General features: G+C 38.2%; 1 protein-coding gene across 1 annotated transcript; it reads left to right on the forward strand.

Moving 5' to 3' along the window:
• LOC107640676 lies at positions 512–1,045 on the forward strand. The gene has a single exon (XM_016344180.1). It carries the CDS (start codon positions 512–514, stop codon positions 1,043–1,045), a length of 534 nt encoding a protein of 177 aa, XP_016199666.1.

Here is a 24,509-nt window from a genome sequence, read left to right on the forward strand (position 1 = left end):
CACAACTATAGATCCTACCATAACCCACATAATGCCCCCTACCACTCCAACCAACAACCACACAACAACTATTCTCAAAATGTATCATCCCCAACCCCACAACTAAGTGATGACAGTGACAATTTTGCAAGATTGGAAGCCATGATGGCACGGTTAGTAGGGAACATTGCTACTGTTGCAGAGAGACAAGTACAAGCTGAAAAAAAGATAGATGCAATCCAAGAAGAGGCCAAATCCAACATCAAGAATCAAGGGGCAACAATCACAAAATTGGAATCACAATTTAGATACCTATCCAAGCAGATACCAATGCCTACAAATACATTCCCTAGTGATACCATGACCAGTCTAAGAGGGAAATGAAAGGCCATCACACTAAGAAATGGGATGGTGGTGAAGGAGACATCCTCAAGCCACAACTTGCAAGAAGAAGAGGCTACAAATGACCCAGAAATCAAGGCAGAAGAAGAGACACAAACTCCAGCCCTACCAAAACAAGTCTTGAAACCTTATGTACCAAAGGCACCCTACCCACAAAGGCTGCCAGTTTTCTAGGTTCTTGGAGATCTTTAAGAAGGTTCAAATTAACATACATTTTGCTGAAGCACTAGAGAAAATGCCACTATATGCCAAGTTCTTAAAGGAACTCATGACTAAGGAAAGAAACTGGGGAGAAAAGGAAACTCTAGTGCTCACAGAAGAATGTAATGCCATTATACAAAAGAAGCTTCCCCAAAAGATGAAGGACCTTGGGAGCTTCCAAATCCCATACATCATAGGGGATATTAATATTGAGAAAGCATTGTGTGACCTAGGAGCCAGCATCAACTTTATGTCCCTATCCATGATGAAGAGAATGAGAATTGAAGAGGCCAAACCAACAAGGATGACACTCCAACTAGCTGATAGGACATTCAAGTTTTCCCATGGAGTGGTGGAAGACTTGTTGGTAAAGGTGGGAGAGTTCATATTCCCAGCAGATTTTGTAGTGCTCGACATGGAGGAAGAGGCCAATGCATCATTCATATTGGAAAACCATTCCTAGCAACAGCTGGGGCTATAATTGATATAAAAAAGGGAGTGTTGGTCCTAAGACTGCAAAAAGAGAAGATGGTGTTCAATGTTTTCACTTCTATGAGTTACCCAAAGGATTCTATTAGAGAATGCATGATGGTGGACACAATAGAGACACTAGTCCAGGGAGTTTTGGAGGAAGACAAATTTGAAGAAGCAATGGAGCAAGAGCAGCAAACATCATGTGGTGAGCTACCATAAGAATTCATGGAAGGCTCAATCATGCTAGCCAAGGCAAGTAAAAAGGAAGTAGAAGCACCAAAGTTGGAATTGAAGACTCTACCTCCAAGCTTGAAGTATGCCTACTTAGGTAACAATGACATATATCCAGTAATCATCAACTCAAGCTTGAGTGAAGAACAAGAAGAGGAGCTGAAAGAACTGAAGATTGATGGTTTAGAAGTTACAGTAAACTCTCGTTGCAAGTATAGTTACTAAACCAAGCAATCAACCTTTCTTACAATAGTTTTGATTGTCACAAGTAACAAAACCCCTTTAAAATTGATAACCGAGTATTTAAACCTCGGGTCGTCTTCTCAAGGAATTGCAGGGAGGTATGTTCTTATTATTGGTTATGAGTTTGTAAATTGGGGTTTTGGAGTTTGGGCAATGGGCACAGGTATATTTATAAATTAAAGCAATAAAAATAAATAAGAAATTTTATTGTAATTAAATTAAAAACCTTGACCCGGAGAAGATTAATCGGAATTTCTATCCTTGTTGGATTTTTTTCAAGATCAATTGATAATTGAAGGTTGCTTCTACTTAGTTATCCTTTACCAAGTAAAGTAAAAGAAAGTCAAGTAAGTTGGAAGTCTACTTCTATTCACAAGTTCTAATCCTCTCCCATGGGAAGGATTAGTGTTTGTGACTAGAGAGCCAGCCAACGATAAACCCAATTACAATTTAACTCTTGAGTAATTCAACTCAAGGGTCTCCGAATATTAATCAACTCTAAAATCAAGTTAGGATCCAACTTAGAATATTAATTAATAACAAACAATAGAAGAAGTGATAAATCTGAAATACCTCAATTATATTAAATAAAATATTCAAATCTTAACATGAAAAAGTTCATAAGCCAATTAGGCAACATAACTAATACAAGCATTAAAGTATCTGAAAATAAGAGATAAATATAAAGTAAAAGAAATATTGAACCTGATGAAGAGTTGAATCCTAAATCCTTTAAGAGGAATCCTAATCCCAAAACCTAAGAGAGAGGAGAGAACCTCTCTCTCTAAAAACTACATCTAAATTATGAAAAGTGAATTATGAAAAGCATGATTATGAATGGATGCATTCCCCCATTTTATAGCCTCTAATCTGTGTGTTCTGGGCTGAAAACTGGGTCAAAAACAGCCCAAAAATCGTTGGGAGCGATTTCTGTTACGTTCAGGTCACGGGAAAGTGACGCGGAGGCGTCGTCCACGCGTTCGCGCGGGATGCAATTCGCAGATGCGATGCGGACGCATCATTCATGCATTCGCATCATTCATTTGGACCTCTGTAGCTCAAGTTATGACCGTTTAAGTGCGAAGAGGTCAGGCTGGACAGCTTAACAACACATATCAAGGCATCTAATGGTAATAAGAGAGGATTAATAATAAGCAAATATAAGATCAAAGAAGTATGTTTTCAATCATAGCACAAAATCAGGAAGGAAAATGTAAAACATGTGAATAGTATGAATAAGTGGATAAAGAGTTGATATAAACCACTCAATTGAGTACAAGATAAACCATAAAATAGTGGTTTATCAGCCTCCCCACACTTAAACATTAGCATGTCCTCATGCTAGGCTCAAGAGAAACTATAAGAGTGAAGAGGAATGGTAGAATGTATGAAATGCAACCTACATGCTAAATGCTTTTACTTACTTGGTTAAGAGTAAATAAGTTCTCCAAGAATAAATATGAACTGGATTTCACTAATTTAAATCATAAAAATGAAGTACAAATAGACTTGTAGAAGAAAATAGCTCATGAAATCCGGGAACAAAGAATCGAGCATCGAACCCTCACTGGAAGTGTATGCACTCTAATCACTCAAGTGTTTTAGGTTCGATTCTCTCAATTCTCCACTAACCTTGCTTTCTAAGGCTTGCTCTTCATCTAACAATCAACATAAATTTAATGCACAGATACACATATCAAGAGGTCTTTTAAGGGTTGTAATGGGGTTAGGGTCAAGGTAGGATTGTATTTAGTCAAGTGGACTAAAATCTGAATCCTTAATTAACTTAAACTTTCCACCTAACTTAGACAATCCATGTAATTATAATACAACATCTAACTATCCATTAACCATGTTTTCCACATATTCATGCATTCTAATTTCAAGTACAGTACATATGCATTGCTTTTACCATTTACTTTGGGGCATTTTGTCCCCTTTTTATTATTTGCTCTTTTTCTCTTTTTTTCTTCTTCTTCTTTTTTTTTCTTTTTCTATAGTATATTTTTTTCTTTTATTTTTTTCAATGCATATGATTAAATTATTGAATGCATGAACATGTCCTAAACATTTCTTTTCACATTTTCAGAAAATTCTAACATACTCAATCCTCAAACCAAATGTTTCCAAATTCAACTTTCCCCATATTTAATTCATGAGCACTCTCACTAGTCTAAGCTAACCAAGGATTTAAATTTAGGACATTATTATTTTTCGCTTAGAGTTAATGATGTGCTAAAGTAAAGATCAAAGGGGTATAATAGGCTCAACATTGGTTTGCAAAGAATAATGAAAGGGTAAGGCCATATGGGTATGTAGGCTCAGTGAAACAAAGGCCTCAATCATGTAAGTGTATGCATACATCAAATAATGGAAATATAAAATTAAGCAAGACAAAGATCACAATTTTAGAGAGGAAAACACACAAAAATAAAATATTGATTGATAAAATGCAACCAATCAAATAGGTTCAAAATCTCACTGGTTTTGTGTGTTGGAGCTCTAAACCATGTTCCAGTATAATATTTCTTCAAACAAGTGTAACATTAAATTTTATTCAAATTAGTGAAATGCTCTTAAAAGGTTTCTTGAAAAAGAAAATATTACTTCAACCAAGTGGTAAAATATGCACAAAATCAAATAAATATGCAATCAAACATGCAAATGCAACAACTAACAAGGAAAATAAACCATTGGTGTTAAGATAGAAGAGTGACTAACCCATGGAGATCGGTATCGACCTCCCCACACTTAAATATTGCACCGTCCTCGGTGCATGCTAAGATGTGCAAGTGGACGGGTTGTTCCAACTGATGCTTTTCTTCAAGGATTGTGCAGATGGACTTGTTTGTCTCCCCTTATAGAAGTTTCTCCCTTTTTCCGTCTTCGGTGGCCAGCCTGAAAGAAGAGAAAAAGAAGAACAGTAACCCAGAAATAAAGATAAAATAAAATATGGTTGGGTTAATGCCAGATAATGAGGGTCTCAATTACATGGTAGCTACAACATGAAAATGAGAAAACAGTAGGAGTACATGGCAAATCAAGAGTGCAAAAATTTGCAAAAATAGGGAAGAGAGTGTGGGTAAGGAGAGATAATATAAATTCATGTCAATGTAAAAGTAATACAGGTATAAAAGGTTGGCATTGATATAAATAATATTACCTATCCAGAATAAAACAAGTCACTAAGCACCCAAAATAATTCAAGAGAAGATGCAACAGTTAAATAAGAAAATTTTAACACCAAAGGAAAAATATTTAGAAAAGAAAGCAAAAATATGCACAAAATTAAGATGCAATGAATGAAATATGCAAATAAATTAAGTAAAATAAAATGAAAGATAAGAAGAATGAGAAGGGAAAGAACGGAAGAAGAAGTAAGTAAGAAAGGAGGGAGGAAAAATTAGGATTCGGGAAGAAAAGATAAGATAATTGGCGCTGATTTGGGTAAGTTGTGCGGCGCAGGCGATGCGGTCGCGTGGTGCGCGATAAGGTTGGGTGAGGTGGACACGTGGGGACGCGATCGCGTGACTCGATTTGTGCTAGTGGCGCGAGTGCAGCCTCGCGGTCGTACAACTCTCTGTTCAAAACTTAGTATTGCCAAAATCCAGGGTGACGCGGTCGCGTGATCGACGTGATCGCGTGAATGGTCATTATGGGGGTATGACGCGGACGCGTGAGCCATGCGTCCGCGTGGTAGGGTTTGTGCATTCAGCACCAGTCCAGCACCACTCTTGCACAACTTTCGGTCGTGCACCCTTTCTTACGTCGATTTCCAGGTCACGCGGCCGCGTGAATGACGCGGACGCGTGGGAGGCATGTTTCCCATGTGACGCAGACGCGTCAGCGACGCGGTCAAGCGGGATGATTTGTGCAAAAGGCATGCCTCCAGCCACGCTCCCGCGTGACTTTCTGTTTACTTTCTTTTCTTCACAACGCACGGTGACACGGACGCGTCAGCGACGCTGTCGCGTCGCGTGCGTGCTTTCTTTTTTTTAATGAAAAATGCAGAATGCAGTATGCAGATGCTGATGCAGATGTTATGAATAATTCCAGGTTCAATAAAATAAAACTCAAAAATAAAACTAAATAAAAAATGAAAAAGGAATGATCATACCATGGTGGGTTGTCTCCCACCTAGCACTTTTAGTTAAAGTCCTTAAGTTGGACATTTGATGGGCTTCCTGTTATAATGGCTTGTGCTTGAACTCATCCAGGAATCTCCACCAATGTTTGTAATTCCAATGGCCTCCGAGATCCCAAACTAGGCGCAGAAAGCCTTCAAGTAAGTTAAAGCAAGTGACAAGGCCCCAAGAGTGCTGATTTCTATATTGAATTCCGGGGTCCCAGACCTTGCCTTTGCACCCATCTTTTTGTTGATCATCATTTTTCCACTTGGGTGGCGAACAGTCGGAATTCTCACTGAGACATCCAAACAGCTTCCTAGACCCATTCAGTTGAGCTTTATACCAACCTTTGCGTTTAAACTTAAAGCTTCCAACCATAATGAACCTTGCAGGACAATTCTTACCACTGGCCATCTTCCTCTTACTCTTAATGCCATAAAGAGCTCCAAGTTGACCATCCGTCTCCAGTAGCCCATATTCAAGTGGAATTAGAAAGCTAAGGGATATGAATTTTACCCACTTGAATGTTGTGAAGGATGATGGCAACTTAGGGGGAGGGGTCTCCAATAACTTTGGCAAGGTGATTTCAAGCTCCACTCCCTTGTGCTCTTTGACAATTTCCACCTCTTTGCAAACTTCTTTAATTTCAACATCTTCCTCTTGGTAGCTTTCTTCCAATTCAATCTCTTCTTCATTACTTACCAAGGGCATGGGAGGTAGTGCTTTTTCTTCTTTAATTTCCATCTCTTGACCAACCTCTTCCAAGTCTTCAACCATAATATGCCTTGGAGGTTGTACACCCTCCTCAGCATAAATTTCAATTGCCTTGGAAGGAGGTTCCATAACCTGACTTTCCCATGGAGGGTCAGCATCTCCTAAATCTGCAACCACTTCTTCCTCTTCAATAATTACAGCTTCCTCCACTTGTTCCAGCACAAAGTCATCCTCTGTACTGTCCACTGGAGTTTCTAATATCTCCTTCATGCTACGTTCTTTATTAGATTGCCCACATGAAGCCATGGGGGTTTCTTGAGTGTCCGAACATCGGGAAGATAATTAATTTATTGCTTGATTCAATTGGTGAAGGGTTGCAAGAAATTGATCCACTATTTTCTTGTGATGATCCTGTGATTCTTGTTGCGCTTGGATATCATAAGTAGGACCATAAGGCTCTTGGATTGATGGATATGGATATGGTGCATATGAAGGTGGTGGTTCTTGGGAGTAATTGGGTTGAAATTGGGGTGGTTCTATATATGGTTCATATAGTTCATAAGGTGGTTAGTATGGTGGATGTGGGTTAGGATCATATGAAGGTGAATGGTGGTAGTTGGCTTGTGAGTGTGGTGGTTCAAAGTTGTGTTGAGGAGGTTCATAGGCATATGATGGGGGTCCATCATATCTATCATCTTGGTATGCCCCCTGGAATGGCTCTTGACTATAGTAATTTGGTGGATGTTGGTTGTCACGGAAGGGTCCACTATAACTATTGTCTTAGTATGCATCGTGGAATGGTCTTTGTCTGTGGTACTGTGGAAGGTGTTGTTGCCGGAAGGGTTGATCAGATCCTCGTGGCTCCTTCCATCTCTGATTGTTTTGACCTTGATGCATGTTCCTATTATAATTTCCATTCCTTGCAACAACATTGGAACCAAACTCAAAGCGAGAGGGTTGAGAACTCATAGTTAGTTAATAAAAATTTAAAAACAAAAATAAAAGCAAATTTGAAATTCAAATTTTTGAATTTGAAATTTAAAATTTGAATTTTGAATTTTGAATTTTTAAATTTGAAGATTAAAAGTTGAAATTTTAAAATTTGAATTTTAAAATTTGAAAATTGAATTTTTAAAATTGAAAATTGAAAATTGATTTTTTTTTAAATAAGATAGGATAAGATAAAAATTTTTAAAATAAAAATCTGAATTTTTTTTTTCGAAAAAAATCAATTTAAAAGTAAATATTTACAATAACCAATAATAAGGCACACGTTTGCAATTCTCCGGCAACGGCGCCATTTTGAAAGAACTGAAAATTGATGGTTTAGAAGTTACAGTAAACTCTCGTTGCAAGTATAGTTACTAAACCAAGCAATCAACCTTTCTTACAAAAGTTTTGATTGTCATAAGTAACAAAACCCCTTTAGAATTGATAACCGAGTATTTAAACCTCGGGTCGTCTTCTCAAGGAATTGCAGGGAGGTATGTTCTTATTATTGGTTATGAGTTTGTAAATTGGGGTTTTGGAGTTTGGGCAATGGGCACAGGTCTATTTATAAATTAAAGCAATAAAAATAAATAAGAAATTTTATTGTAATTAAATTAAAAACCTTGACCCGGAGAAGATTAATCGGAAGTTCTATCCTTGTTGGATTTTTCTCAAGATCAATTGATAATTTAAGGTTGCTTCTACTTAGTTATCCTTTACCAAGTAAAGTAAAAGAAAGTCAAGTAAGTTGGAAGTCTACTTCTATTCACAAGTTCTAATCCTCTCCCTTGGGAAGGATTAGTGTTTGTGTCTAGAGAGCCAGCCAACGATAAACCCAATTACAATTTAACTCTTGAGTAATTCAACTCAAGGGTCTCCGAATATTAATCAACTCTAAAATCAAGTTAGGATCTAACTTAGAACATTAATTAATAACAAACAATAGAAGAAGTGATAAATCTGAAATACCTCAATTATATTAAATAAAATATTCAAATCTTAACAAGGAAAAGTTTATAAGCCAATTAGGAAACATAACTAATACAAGCATTAAAGTATCTGAAAATAAGAGATAAATATAAAGTAAAAGAAATATTGAACCTGATGAAGAGTTAAATCCTAAATTCTTTATGAGGAATCCTAATCCTAAAACCTAAGAGAGAGGAGAGAACCTCTCTCTCTCTAAAAACTACATCTAAATTATGAAAAGTGAATTATGAAAAGCATGATTATGAATGGATGCATTCCCCTACTTTATAGCCTCTAATCTGTGTGTTCTGGGCTAAAAACTGGGTCAAAAACAGCCCAGAAATTGCTCCCAGCAATTTCTGTTATGTTCAGGTCGCGGGAAAGTGACGCGGAGGCGTCGTCCACGCGTTCACGCGGGATGCAATTCGCAGATGCGACGCGGGCGTGTAATTCACGCGTTCGCATCACCTAACTTCGGAGCAGCTATGGCAAATTATATATCATTATGAAGCTCCGGATGTTAGCTTTCCAACGCAGCTGGAACCATCTCATTTGGACGTCTGTAGCTCATGTTATGACCGTTTGAGTGCGAAGTGGTCAGGCTGGACAGCTTAACAACTTCTTCAACTTCTTGTATTCCTTCCACTTTTGCATGCTTCCTTTCCATCCTCCAAGCCATTCCTGCCCTATAATCTCTGAAAACACTTAACACACATATCAAGGCATCTAATGGTAATAATAGAGGATTAATAATAAGCAAATATAAGATCAAAGAAGCATGTTTTCAATCATAGCACAAAATCAGGAGGGAAAATGTAAAACATTGGAATAGTATGAATAAGTGGGTAAAGAGTTGATAAAAACCACTCAATTGAGTACAAGATAAACCATAAAATAGTGGTTTATCAGGGGCTCATCAATGTGTTGAGACAACACAAGGATGCCATAGGGTGTACACTTTCAGACTTAAAGGGGATTAGCCCTTCAATGTGCATGCATAAAATCCTTCTTGAGGAGGATGCCAAGCCATCAATACAGCCACAATGAAGATTCAATCCAACAATGAAAGAAGTGGTGCAAAAAGAGGTGCTGAAGTTATGGCAAGCAGGGGTGATTTACCCCATCTCAGACAACCCTTGGCTGAGCCCTATCCAAGTGGTTCCTAAGAAGGGGGGAATCACAGTTTTTTCCAATGAAAAAATGAGTTAATACCTACAAGAATAGTGACTGGGTGGCGCATGTGTATAGACTACAGGAAGCTCAATCAAGCCACAAGGAAAGACCATTTTCCCCTACCATTCATGGACCAAATGTTGGAGAGACTTGCTGGACATGAGAACTATTGTTTCTTGGATGGATACTCAGGCTACAACCAGATTGTAGTGGATCCTAAAGACCAAGAGAAGAATTCTTTCACTTGCCCTTATGGTATTTTTGCATATAGACTTATGCCCTTTGGCTTGTGCAATGCACCTACCACATTCCAAAGGTGCATGCTGTCCATATTTTCTGATATGATTGAGAGGTTTATTAAGGTTTTCATGGATGATTTTTTAGTGTTTGGTGACTCATTTCATAAGTGCTTACCACCATCTTGCCTTGGTGCTCAAGAGATGCCAAGAGACTAACCTAGTTTTGAACTGGGAAAAGTGTCATTTTATGGTCACCAAAGAGGTAGTCTTTGGCGACAAAATCTTTAAGAAAGGCATAGAGGTAAACAGAGCCAAGGTGGAAGTGATTGAAAAATTACCCCCACCTTGCAATGTCAAACCAATTATGAGTTTCTTAGGACATGCTGGGTTCTATAGAAGGTTCATTAGAGATTTTTCAAAAATTGCCAAACCTTTAAGCAACTTGCTTGTCTCTAATGTACCATTCATATTTGATAGAGAATGTATGTAAGTCTTTGATGAGCTTAAAAGTAAGCTCTCCTCTGCACCTATTATAGCACCACCTAGTTGGGAGTTACCTTTTGAATTGTTGTGTGATGCATCAGATTTTGCTATTGGTGCTGTTTTAGGACAAAGGAGAGACAAGCTAGTGCATGTTATCTATTATGCTAGCAAGGTTCTTAATGAAGCCCAAAGAAACTACACCACCACAGAAAAAGAACTCCTTGCTATAGTCTTTGCATTTGATAAATTTAGATCTTATCTTATTGGTTCTAAAGTCATTGTGTTTACTGACCATGCAGCTCTAAAGTACTTGTTAACCAAGCAAGAGTCCAAGCCTAGACTGATAAGATGGATCCTACTACTCCAAAAATTTAACATTGAAATCAAAGATAGAAATGGAGCAGAAAATAAGGTGGCTGACCACCTATCAAGGATCCCACATGAGGGGGACGAGACACATAGCCCTGGGGTAAATGAAAGCTTTTTGGATGAACAATTGATGATGATTCAAGAGGCTCCATGGTTCGCAGATATAGCAAACTTCAAGGCCATTGGAGAGTTACCTTCTAACATCAACAAGCACTTGAGAAGGAAGCTCATCAATGATGCCAAGCATTACATTTGGGATGAGCCTTACCTCTTCAAGAAGTGTACTGATGGGATTATAAGAAGATGCATCTCTCATAAGGAAGGACAAGAGGTCCTTTGGCACTGCCATGGATCTACCTATGGAGGACATTTTAGTGGAGAAAGGACTGCAGCCAAGGTGTTGCAGTGTGGATTCTTTTGGCCTACAATATTCAAAGATGCAAAGGAGTTTGTGACAAGGTGCAATGAGTGTCAAAGAGCTAGCAACCTACCTAAGAAAAATGAAATGCCACCGAGATTTATCATGGAGTTGGAGTTGTTTGATGTTTGGGGGATTGATTTAATGGGACCATTCCCACCTTCATACTCAAACAATTACATCCTGGTGGCAATGGACTATGTGTCCAAATGGGTAGAGGCCATAGCAACATCAACAAATGACAACAAGGTGGTGATTAATTTCTTGAGAAAGAACATATTTAGCTGGTTTGGGGTTCCAAGAGCTCTTATAAGTGATGGGGGAACTCACTTTTGCAATAAGCAACTTGAGACACTCCTCCTCAAATATGGTGTTAAGCACAAGGTAGCAATCCCATACCATCCGCAAACCAATGGTCAAGCTGAAATTTCAAATAGAGAGCTCAAGAGAATCCTTGAGAAGACTGTTGGGAACTCAAAAAAAGATTGGTCCAAGAAGCTAGATGATGCATTAGGGCTTATAAAACAGATTTTAAGACACCTATTAGCATGTCTCCATACTAATTGGTGTTTGGAAAAGCTTGTCATTGATGGGCGAAAAATTGCTGATTAAGAATTTATAATAAGAACAGCGTTGCAAGTACAGTTCTTAACCGACGAAAATTACGCTTATCAATTTAAAAGAGTTTTCACAATCTAAGAATAAAATACTGGGAGTAGAATTCCCAGGTCGTCTCCCAACGAGTTGACAAAAGTGTGCAATTTATTGGTCAGGAATTTTCTGAGAAATTTTAGAGTTGGAGAATGGAAAGATAAAAAGATTAATAGTTAAAGCAATGAAAACTAACGAGAGAATTTATCTAGTTAAAATAAAAAAGCCTTGACTGGGAGAAGATTAATCAGAAATTCTATCCTTGTTAGATTTTCCCAAGTGTAATAGTAAGAGGTTGTTGTTCTACTTGGTTATCCTTTACTTAATAAAGAAAAGTCAAGTAACTAACCAACTCTGATTCCCAAGTCCTAATCCTCTCCTAAGGAAGGATTAGCATTAAAGATTAGAGAGCCAGCCAACAACTTCCAATTAAAATTGACACTTGAGTATTCCAACTCAAGGGTCTCCTATTAATCAACTCCCAAGTCAAGTTGGAAGTCTACTCCATAGACATGAATGCCATTTTCATAAACATATAAAGGGAATGAAAAGAAGACATGGTAATTCAAATAAGATAATAATAGAAAATTAATTAAAGTTAAAAATAATTCTTTGCATTAATAAATTCCAAAATCAAAGATATCCATATGTAACTCTAAACAGGGTAAATGGGCAATAAAAGAGTAAGGGAATAAGAAAACAAACAACAATGATAAAGACTTCAACGAAGGTAGTGACTCTTCTCAATATCCAAATCAAAAGCATAAAACTCTAATACTATGAATACGAAGAACCCTAGGGGAAGTAGTAGTTTTCCCTATAAGATTCAAAACTAAAAACTAAAATTGTGTAAATGTGAATGTGTGTTGAGTCTCTGCTTGTCCCCTGGCTCTAGTCTGTGTTACTGGGCCGAAAACTAGGTCCAAACTCAGCCCAAAATCGCCCCCAGCGTCTTCTGCAATTTCTGCACATGGCGCACGTAATGCGTACGCGTCAGTCACGCGTACGCGTTGATGGTCTTCTGTGCAAGTCACGTGTACGCGTCAGGTACGCGCACGCGTCGCTGTGGATTGCGCCAAGTCACGCGCACGCATGAGCCTTGCGTGCGCATCGATGCTCGCTGGTCATCTCCTTTGTTTCTTGTGTTCCTTCCATTTTTACAAGCTTCCTCTCCATCCTCTAAGCCATTCCTGCCCTATATAGCCTGAAAACACTCAACACACAGATCACGACATGGTATATAGAGGAATTAAAAATACACAATTTAAAGGCTTAGGAAGCAAATTTTCAATCATAGAACAAAATTGGGAAGGATTTGTAAAACCATGCAAATTGTATGAATAAGTGTGCAAAGAATTGATAAAAACCACTCAAATTAGCACAAGATAAACCATAAAATAGTGGTTTGTCAATCTCCCCACACTTAAATATTAGCATGTCCTCCTGCTAAGCTCAAGGAGATCAAAAGAATGAATGGGGGAAGTAAGACTACTCATGCAATGCAATGCAACCTATGTACATGAGTGTAACTATATGCGAAGATGTTTCTACCTACTTGGTTAAAAGTAAACAAGTTATCCAAGACAACATAAATTAGATTCCACTAATTCAAATCACACAATAAAAGACAAGTAAACTTGTAAGAAGATGGCTCATGAAAGCAGAGAACATAGAATCAAGCATTGAACCCTCACTGGAAGTGTATATGCAGTCTAATCTCTTAGGTGTCTAGGGTTAATCCACTCTACTCTTGTCTAGTCATACTTTCTAAAACCTTGTTCTTCATCTAACCAATCAACAATTATTTAGTGTATAAATGCAAACATCATGAGGTCTTTTCAAGGTTGTAATGGGGCTAAGGTAAGGGTGAGGATATATGTATGGCCAAGTGAGCTATAATATGAATCTTTGACTAACCTAAGTTCTCACCTAAAACACACACACTTTATATAATTCTAAAATCATGCCTAGCTACCTATAATCTCACTTTTGTATATTTCACATACTCATGTATCAAATTTTCTTTAATTTCACCACATATGCATTGATCTTTTAATAAACTTAACATTAGGGTAATTTTTGTCCCCTATTTATTTATTTATTTATTTATTCATATTGTAATAATAATTTTTTTTATGAACATGAAAGCAAACATAACATATCAATGCATATGGTTTTTCTGATTTCACATGAGTATGCACCCAAATTTCCAATATTTTTGTTGATAGAACATAACACTTTTTCATCAACCTAAGTTCCCACAATTTTCCACACTTAGTTGACACACACTTTCTATCTTAAGCTAGCCAAAGATTCAAACGGGATAATTAATTTTTTTCTGCTTAAGGCTAGTGATGCGCTAAAAAACAGAACAAATAGGGATTAAAAGGCTCAAAGTGGCAAACAAAGGTAATTGAAGTGGTAGGCTAATTGGGATAAGTGAGCTAATGACAAATGATGGCCTCAATCATATGTATGCTTGCAAATACACTAAACAATGGACATATAGAATGGAACAAGCTATAGATTGCAATCATAGGGAAGAAAATACACAAGAATAAAAATCATGGTTAAATAATGTAACCATATACTTAAGCTCCAAATCTCGCAGGTTGTGTGTTCTTAGCTATAAACCATGTTCCAAATTACAATCTTCAAACAAGTTTAACACAAATTTTTAATTTAAATTAGTGAAATACTGTAAAATAGGGTCTTGAAAAGAAACTCATTACTTTAACCAAGAAGAACATACATGCAAGCAGTTATTACCATACAATCTATCCTATCTAACGAAAGAAAGAGTCAAATGTTGGTGTTAAGAGAGAGAGATTACCTCCGGAAGTCAAGGACTGACCTCCCCACACTTAAGGCTTGGCACGGTCCTCCGTGCCATTAGTAAGGAGCAAGGTAGGCTATTTGGGTAAGTGATGTGCTAACATTAAGAACAAAAGGGATTAAATAGGCTCAAAATTAGCTAACAATGGTTGATGAAAGGTAGGCTATTTGGGTAAGTGAGCTAAATAAAATGATGGCCTCAATCATATAAATGCATGTATGCATGGAATAATGGACATAAAGAATCAAACAAATCAAAGATCACAATCATAGAAAGAGAACAATGCACACAAGAATGGAAATAAATGGTTATATGATGTAACCATACAATTGGGCTCAAAACTCACATGCTTGTGTTCTTAGCTCAAAAACTATATTCCAAAATAAATTCTTCAAGCAAGTTCGAAAAGAAAAAAATTTTCAAATTGGTAGGGTGCCTAAAAACAATTTTTTCTTGGAAAAGAAATCATCACCCTAAGCAAGTAGTCCTATCATAAAAAGAAATGGTAAAAATATGTACAAATTCTAACTAACATGCAATCTATCATGCAATGCAACAAATAATCTAACAAAGACAAAAATTAAAAATTGGTGTTGAAAAAGGAAATTGTTACCCATGGAGATCGGTCGGACGACCTCCCCACACTTAGAAATTTGTACCGTCCTCGGTGCATGCAAAGAAGAGCAATGTGGATGGTTGCTACGATTGATGAGTTTCTTCAAAAGGTTGTGTGGGTGAACTTGTTTGGTGCCCCATTTAGAAGCTTTCCTTTTCCTCTTTTGGTGGCCAACCTAAAAAAAAGAAAAAGAAAGAAAATTAAGCCTACAACAAAGATAGCAAAGCAAGTAGAACATAGGCGGGGGCTAATGCCAAATAAGACTAAGGTTCTCACTGCATGGTAGCTACAACATGTGAGTGAGAAAAAAACATAGGCAAGGGGCATAATAACTAATACTTGATGCAAGAGTAAAGTCAAATGGCATGAAGAGCATGTCGAGCATTAAGTTCAAACAAGAAAGAGTGGGTCACGAAAGGCATGTAAGCTCATATCAATGCACAAAAAATATAAGAGTCATACCAGATTAAGCATTGATTTAAAAGTTTCATCACCTAACAATATCAAACAAGTCAAGAAGCAACAAGATTAACCAAGAAATTCTCAACAATTGAGTAAGAGCATTCAACACCATTATTAAAATAAGAAACTTAGAAAATAAAATAAGAACAAGCTATAAAAATAAAATTAAAATGCAATGAATGATAATATGCAAATGCAACATATAAAAGAAGATGAAAATAAGAAAAATAAAGAGTGAAAATTTTGAAAAGAAAGTAAGAAAGGAAGAAAGAAGAAGAAAGAAAGAGGAAGAAACTAGAAGGAAAAGAAGAGAAGAAGGGAAAAAGAAAACAGGGCAGAATAGGGGAAAAACAGGGCGCGGAGGGCGACGCGTACGCGCACTGCACGCGTGCGCGTGGGTGGGCAGGCTGGACAAGCGACGCGTACGCGCATAGCACGCATACGCGTGGATGTGAAGATGGCGACCAACGCGTACGCATCATGCACGCTTGCGCGCGGGTCGCGGACACAGAGTAGGCACAACTTTGGCACAACTCTCTGGTTTTTGTACCAGGAGTGCGATATGCAACACCGGCGCGCGTGCCCACAGCACGCTCGCGCGCGGATGCCCTTTTTTTTTTCAAAAAGCATGGCACTCCCCTAATCTATAAGCATTTTAATATAACCAAAATTAAATTCAACAACAAATCTTTTTAGTTTTTCAAAAATTTTCAAATGCACTAAAAACAAAACTTATACTACAACAAAAATACTACTCAACAACAACTAAGCTACAACTTAAGGCATAAATCTAATCATACAAACCAACAACCAAAATATTAAAACAAGAGTATGTAAAGAAGAAAACTACCTAAGAATGGCAACCCAATTCATCCATTGATTATATTTACGAGAGAGTGGAAAGAGTTTACCATGGTGGGGTGTCTCCCACCTAGCACTTTTAGCTTAAGTTCTTAAGTTGGACATTTGGTAGAATCCTTGCTATGGTGGCTTATGCTTGAATTCATCTTGGAATCCCAAACTAGGCGCATAAGGCCTTCAAGCAAGCTTAGGTAGATGACAAGGCCCCAAGAGTTCTGATTGTTGAAATGAATACCAGGGTCCCAAACCTTGTTCTTTCACCCATCTTCCCGTTGACTACCATAGTTAAATTTGGGTGACAAGACTTGTGAATTCTCAATTAGACCTCTAAACATTCTCCTAGACCCATGTAATTTGGTTTTACACCAACCATTGCCATTCAACTTTGAGCATGCAACCATCATGAACCTAGAGTGATATTTCCAACCACTACACAACTCCCTCCTACTCTTAACTCCACAAAGAGCTCTAAGTTGACCATCATTTTCAATCAAACCATATTCAAGTGGGAAAGTAAAGATTAGAGATAAGAATTTTACCCACTTGAATGTTGTGTAGGATGGTGACTTAGGAAGGGGTGGTCCCAATGATCTTGCAAGCTTGATAAACCACTATTTTATGGTTTATATTGTGTTTAATTGTGTGGTTTTATCATGATCCTTACCCACTTATTCATTAAATTAGCATAAAATTATAATCCCTTCCTGAATTTATAACATGTTTGAAAACTGCTTCCTACAGACTTTAATTATGTATTTTTAATTCTCCTTTATTTCATTCGATGCCGTGATCTGTGTGTTGAGTGTTTCAGACTTTATAGGGCATGAATGAGTTGGAGATTGGAAAGGAAGCTAGCAAAAATGGAAGGAACACAAGAATTTGAGAAGATAACCAGCGAAAAGTGACGCGGTCGCATGGCTCACGCGACCGCGCGAAGGAGAGCGAATCGCAGTGATACGGCCGCATGGCTCACGCGGCCGCGCGGATTGGAAAAGCTCAGGCGACGCGGTAGCATGGACGACGCGAACGCATGGCAAGGAAAAGCACGAATGACGTGTCCGCATGGATGACGCGATCGCGTGACATGTGCGATCTGCATAATCTGCAAACTTCGCTGGGGGCGATTTTGGACCTTATTTCGACCCAGTTTTCGGCCCGGAACAGCAGACTAGAGGCAAAGAATATACAGAAACAAAATACAACATTCATTCTACACAGTTGACAGTTTTAGAGCTAGTTTTTCCTCCTCTAGGTTTTTCACTCTAGGTTTTAGAATTTTAATTTTGGGAATTGATCTTAGCATTGGAACATTGAGAAGAGTTATTTTTCCTCATCAAGACCTCGTCATTCTAGTTCGTTCTCTTAACTTGGTTTTATTCTTCCATGTTCTTTGCTTTGTTCAATTTTGTCATTTGAATACTTTCATGATTATTTGATACAAGGATTATTTCTTCCATTTTAATTTATTTCTCTATTCCAATAATCATGTCTTCCTTTAATTCCCTTTCATGTGTTATGGATCTATTATTTGCAATGAGTGAGTAGTTCCCTCACTTGATGGGGAGTTGATTGAAAGGAACTCTTGAGTTAGAAGGATTGAAAGAAAAATTGTAATTGGGTTAACTGTTGAATTGTTATCTAATCACTAACACCAATCCCTTTGAACTAAGTAGGTTGCAACTCGTGAATAGATCTAGCATTCCAACTTGTTTGACTTTCCTTTACCTAGTAAAGGATAACTAAACAAAACAACCATTAATTATAAATTAATCTTGAGATTATTCCATCAATAATAGAAATTCCAACTAATCAACTCCCAGTCAAGGCTTTTATTCATATTATTTAAATTTCCTCTTTTTAATTTTCCCTCTACTTAACTCAACTTCTTGGAACATCTGATTAATAAAATAGCACACTTTTCTACAACTCGTTGGGAGATGACCTGGGACTTAAACTCCCAGTAATTTTTAATTTAAACTCTCTGTGACATATTTCTAAATTGATAGGCAGATTTTCGGTGAGTTAAGAACTATACTTGCAACGTAACTATTTTAATAATTTTTAATTCACTAACTTCTGCCCCTCATTAATTTTTGGCGCCGTTGCCGGGGAGTTGCAATAGAGTGCTAAAGTTATTAATTAGAATTTATTTATTTGCATTTTATTTTATTTTGTTACTATGAGCTGCATGTTTCTTCCGTCAAATGACGCGTTCACTTCCTGATCCGCGCTTGCTAATATTCGATCCTGAAATTGAAAGGACTATTTTACGAATAAGGCGAGAATAGCGTCGGTTAGTCCGCTCTGAGGGCGGATCTGAGAGTGAACTTGAGGAAGAAACCAGCCCCCGTTCTACTGATTCGGTTGTTTAACGTGCAGAAGACATGGCAGCTAGGAAAGTTACCATCCAGGAGGAAGGAGCCCCTGATTTTACAATGCAACCATTTCAAGCGCATCATCCAGCGGTGGCTACAGATTTTGAAATAAAGACCGCACTGCTAAACTTGATGCCCAAGTTTCATGGCATACTTGCTCAAGAGCCTATCAAGCACTTGAGAGATTTCCAGGAAGCCTATTCTACTGTCAGGTGTGATGGTACTGATGAAACTTCAATTTTGCTGAAAGCTTTCCCATTTTCTCTCGAGGGAAAAGCAAGAGAGTGGTACTACACTCAACCTCTGGCAAATGTATCTAACTGGGATACACTCAGAAAGGAGTTTTTCGAGAAATTCTTTCCATCTGAAGTTACTGATAAACTGAGGAAGGATATTTCCACAATTGTTCAGGATGACAATGAAACTCTTTTTGAATACTGGGAGCGCTTCAATAATCTTCTGGAAGCATGCCCCCACCACAGGATTGACAAGATAGTGTTGCTTAGCTATGTCACACAGGGTATGAGGCCCCAAGATAAGACCACATTGGAAAGTGCTAGCAATGGGTCTATGAAGAAGTACAAGACCACTGATGAGGCTTGGCAATTGATCAGTGATTTAGCTGAATCTACTGGGAATCACAGGCAAAAGCAAGGCCGTTCAAAAGTCGTTGCAGAAGTATCCTCTAACAGAGAGACTGCTGCTCTAGCTCAGAGTATATGTGAGATGACCAACTTGCTGAAGCAGATGCAATTGAATCAACAACAAGCTAAGCAAGCTCAACCTCCTCTGCCACAGCAAAACCAACAACTAGTCCCACAAAGAATTTGCAGAATCTGTGCTGATTATAGCCATTACACTAATGAATGCCCGCAGCTCCAACAAGAAGACAACATGGTGGCATCCACTCATAACTTCTATGACCGCCCCAACCAAGGGTACAATCAAAATGGAAATAATAACCATGAATGGCAAGACAATTCTAACTAGAATTGGAGGACAACAATAACAGAGGAGGCAGAGATAATCAAGGAAATCAGAGGTGGAATAATAACAACAACAGGCAGTAGAATCAACCTTACAGAGCACCTCACCTGAGGCAAAACCAAGGACCACAGAACAATCAACAGCAGACATCTCAATTTACTCATTCTTCTTTATCTCCTAATGAAGAGCTACTACAATCTTTTGAGCGAAGACAACAGACCATGGAAAATAACATGAATAGTATTAATGCCAGTCTGAATGGTCTCACCTCTACTTTGCAAGCTCTTATGTCACAGATTGGATCAACACAAAATTCCAGTAACCAACCTTCAAGCTCCACTGGAATCCCCTCTCAACCATTACCCAATCCAAAGGGAGGCATTAATGCCATCACCCTAAGGTTTGGAACCACACTGCAGGAGAGGAATCAAGAGGAACCAAGCCCACCAGAACACACCTCAGCTGAAGAGGTAATAGAAATAGAAGATGTTGAAGAAGAAGAGGATATACAGGACATAGCTGAAGAAGAAATAGCTCAACCACAGGAGGAAGCACCAAAAGGCGCAGACACCATAGAGAACACTACTCCAATTCCATTTCCACAACTTGCAAGGAAGCCCAGGAAGCAGCTGGAACCTGACCCCAAAATGGTAGAAAAATTCAAAAAGGTTGAGGTAACTGTTCCTCTTTTTGATGTTATTTAGCAGGTACCTAAATATGCAAAGTTTCTAAAAGACTTATGTATCCATAAAGACAAAATTAATGAATTAGAAACTATTCCTTTAGGTAGTTCTATATCTGCTTTAATGGGAGGATTACCTGAAAAATATAGTGATTGATGCCAGGGCATCTTGGCCAGTTTCACTGACCTTTTCTTTACTGTTTTTAGGTTAGTTTCATGCATTTCTGTAGGAAATAAGATAGTTTTGGGTAGATATTCACTTATGCCTTGATTCAAGCATACATTGTGCATTTTACATAATTTCATGAGGATTTTACATAAGTTTAGTGACAAATATTATGTTGCATTAATCATGACTTGGACTAGAGCTTTGATGCACTTTATTGCTTGATTTCAGGACCAAAAGGAAGCAAAAAAAGGGGAGGTAACTTGCAAGGTTAATGACAAAAGTGATTGCCAAAAAGCCATCAATGCCCACGTTATAGAATTGCAACATCTCCTAAGCCCAATGAATTCCCCATCTCTGATCTTACCCATTCTCTTTAATTTCTGCTATTTACTTTTATGAGAAAATCCCCCATTCCCATTTACAATTCTGCAATTTATTTTCAGTCATTTACTTCCAGTCCTTTAATTCTAGCATTTACTTTTATGTTATTTACATTTCCGCCATTTTACTTTCTGCAACTCTCAACCCAAATTCTGGATTCGCTTAACTAGAACATTCTTTTAATTAAAGTTGCTTGATCAATCAATCCCTGTGGGATTCGACCTCACTCTATTGTGAGTTTTTACTTGACGACAAATTCGGTACACTTGCTGAAGGGAGATTTGTTGAGAGACAAGTTTTCCGTGCATCAGTGATCCAGGTCCTTGTATAGTTAGCTGTACTATTGGTGGTGTAGTAATTTATGATTGCATGTGTGATTTAGGAGCATGTGTCAGTATAATGCCTTTGTCTATATATGATATTTTGAGGCTCCCTCCCTTAAAAAGGTCGGCAGCTCATTTTGTGTTAGCAGATAAAAGCATTATTACAGTGGCTGGAGTTGCTGAAGATGTTTTGGTGAACATTAAAGGACTTACATTTCCCACTGATTTTTATATCTTGGAGATGCCCCATAATGATTCAGATAAGCCATCATCAATCCTACTTGGGAGACCATTCCTGAAGACATCAAAATTCAAATTGGACGCCTTTTCAGGAACATACTCCTTTGAAATAGATGGCCGCATAGTAATCTTCAATCTGAATGGAGTCATTGACAAACCCCCAGAAGATCGTTCCATCTTTCAGTGTGATGTCATAGATGAAAGTGTAGCTGAAGTTCACAAGGAAGAGTTCGAAGAGAGGCACACTGGACAAGGTCCAAGTGTGGGGATCCTCTTAACTGACAATGAGGACACTTCATCATTTTCACAAGCTCCAGATAATCCAGAGCCTGCCCATGATCAAAAGTTAGAATTGAAACCCCTCCCTCCACATCTCAGATATGCTTATCTTGAAGATGAGCAGAGGTTTCCAGTTATCATTGCAAGAGAACTTACTTCTCAACAAGAAGAGCAGTTACTTGATGTGCTGAGGAAGCATAAGAAGGCAATTGGGTGGAGCTTGGCAGACATAGTAGGCATCAACCCTCAAGTATGTGAGCACAGAATATTTTTAGAAGAGGAAGCAAGACCTGTCCGTCAACCCCAAAGAAGATTGAATCCCACCATCTTGGAAGTTGTCAAAAAGGAAATGACCAGACTATTGGAAGCCGTTTTAGCCTTTGCTTAGATGGATTATCTAGAGTATTAGATAGATGTGTTAATACAAACCTTGTATTAAATTTCGAAAAATGTCACTTTATGGTAAAACAAGGAATTGTATTAGGACATATGGTATCCAATAATGGCATTTCTGTAGACCCAGCAAAGGTGAATGTTATTTCTAGTTTACCTTACCCCTCTTCTGTGAGGGAGATTTATTAAGGACTTTAGTAAGGTCGCACTTCCCTTATCCAGATTACTGCAGAAGGATATTGAGATCGAGTTCAGTGAGGATTGCAAACAAGCGTTTGATAAGCTGAAGACTGCTCTGACTCAAGCTCCAATTGTGAGAGGACCGGACTGGAGCCAGCCATTTGAAATCATGTGCGATGCTTCCAACCATGCAGTAGGAGCAGCGCTGGCTCAGCGTGAAGGTAAGGATCCTTTCGTTATTGCTTATGCGTCTAAGACTTTAGACACTGCCCAGTCCAATTATACTACTACTGAGAAAGAGCTTCTTGCTATTGTTTTTGCTCTGGATAAATTCCGAGCTTATTTACTTGGTACTAGAGTAGTAGTGTATTCGGACCATGCAGCTTTAAAGTATTTATTAGCTAAAAAGGAATCCAAACCAAGACTCATACGTTGGATACTGCTGTTACAAGAATTTGATTTAGAAATAAAGGATAGGAGTGGTAATTAGAATTTAGTGGCAGACAACTTGAGTCGCCTTGAGCATATTAAGGATGATTCTACTCCTATAGATGATAATTTTCCTTTTGATAACCTGCAAGCAGTATCTGAGTAGTCCCTTGGTATGCACCTGTTGCTAATTATTTAGTTAGCCGCACATTTCCTCCAAATTTTTCTAAGCATCAAAGAGACAAGCTGAAAAGCGAGTCTAAATATTATATATGGGATGACCCATATTTATGGAGATGTGGCGCTGATCAAGTAATTAGACGTTGTGTGCCTCAATTAGAATTCCAGTCCATTTTGGAGGCCTGTCACTCATCTAAGAGTGGAGGACATTTTGGTCCTCAAAGGACAGCTAGAAAGATCTTAGACTATGGATTCTGGTGGCCTACCCTTTTTAGAGATGCTGCTGAGTTCTGTAAATCTTGTCTCCCATGCCAGAAATTTTGTAATATATCCAGGAGGGATGAGATGCCTCAACAAATTATGCTTTTCTGTGAAATTTTTGATGTTTGGGGCATTGACTTCATGGGTCCATTTCCAAATTCTAATGGATATTTTTATATATTGTTAGCTGTGGATTATGTTTTCAAATGGGTGGAAGCAATTCCTACCTGCACTGATGATGCTAACACTGTTGTTTCCTTTGTGAGAAACCATATTATATGTCGCTTCGGATCACCACGAGCAATCTTGAGCGATCAAGGCACCCATTTCTGTAACAGGAGATTGACAAGATTAATGAAGAAGCATGGGATAATTCATAAAGTTGCAACAGCGTATCATCCCCAAACTAATGGGCAAGCCGAGGTGTCCAACAGAGAAATTAAACGTATCTTGCAAAAGATAGTAAAGCCTCATAGAAAAGACTGGAGCACCAGGCTACAAGATGCACTCTGGGCGTACAGAACAGCATACAAGACACCCATTGGGATGAGTCCTTTCCGCTTAGTTTATGGAAAAGCTTGTCATCTCCCAGTTGAAGTAGAACACAGAGCCTTTTGGGCAGTTAAGGAGTGCAACATGGGAATTGAGAAAGCCGGAGCTGAAAGGAAGTTACAACTGCAGGAACTGGAGAGCCTTCGCCTAGAAGCTTATGAAAATTCCAGAATATACAAGGAAAAGATGAAGGCTGTACATGATCAAAACATCAAGAAGAAAGAGTTCCAACCTGGGGATTTAGTCCTCCTTTACAAATCTCGACTAAGGCTCATGCCAGGCAAGTTGAGATCAAGATGGGAAGGTCCATACAGAGTAGAGAAGGCCGAACCGTATGGAGTTTATCACCTAAGCCATCCTTCAAGCTCTGAACTTATTAAGGTTAATGGACAACGCCTGAAACTATACCATGGTGAGAAGATGCAGAGAAACAACGAGCTTGAGATCTTCCTCTTGGAAGATCCCCACATAGCAGAAGATTGAGCTAGTGGAGCGTCCAACTTACGGACGTTAAAGCAAAGTGCTAGGTGGGAGACAACCCACCATGGTATGATCGTTCTTTTCTTTATTTTTAGTTTTTCCTATTCAATAACTCTTCTCTTTCGTAGTACTTTCGTGCATCTGCATTTACATGTTTAAA

Source organism: Arachis ipaensis, chromosome B05 (assembly GCF_000816755.2).
Source record: "Arachis ipaensis cultivar K30076 chromosome B05, Araip1.1, whole genome shotgun sequence".
Classification (NCBI taxonomy): domain Eukaryota; kingdom Viridiplantae; phylum Streptophyta; class Magnoliopsida; order Fabales; family Fabaceae; genus Arachis; species Arachis ipaensis.

Excerpts from the sequence above, each read along its gene's own strand:
- LOC107640676 (XM_016344180.1), top strand. The coding sequence starts at position 512 with ATGTACCAAAGGCACCCTACCCACAAAGGCTGCCAGTTTTCTAGGTTC.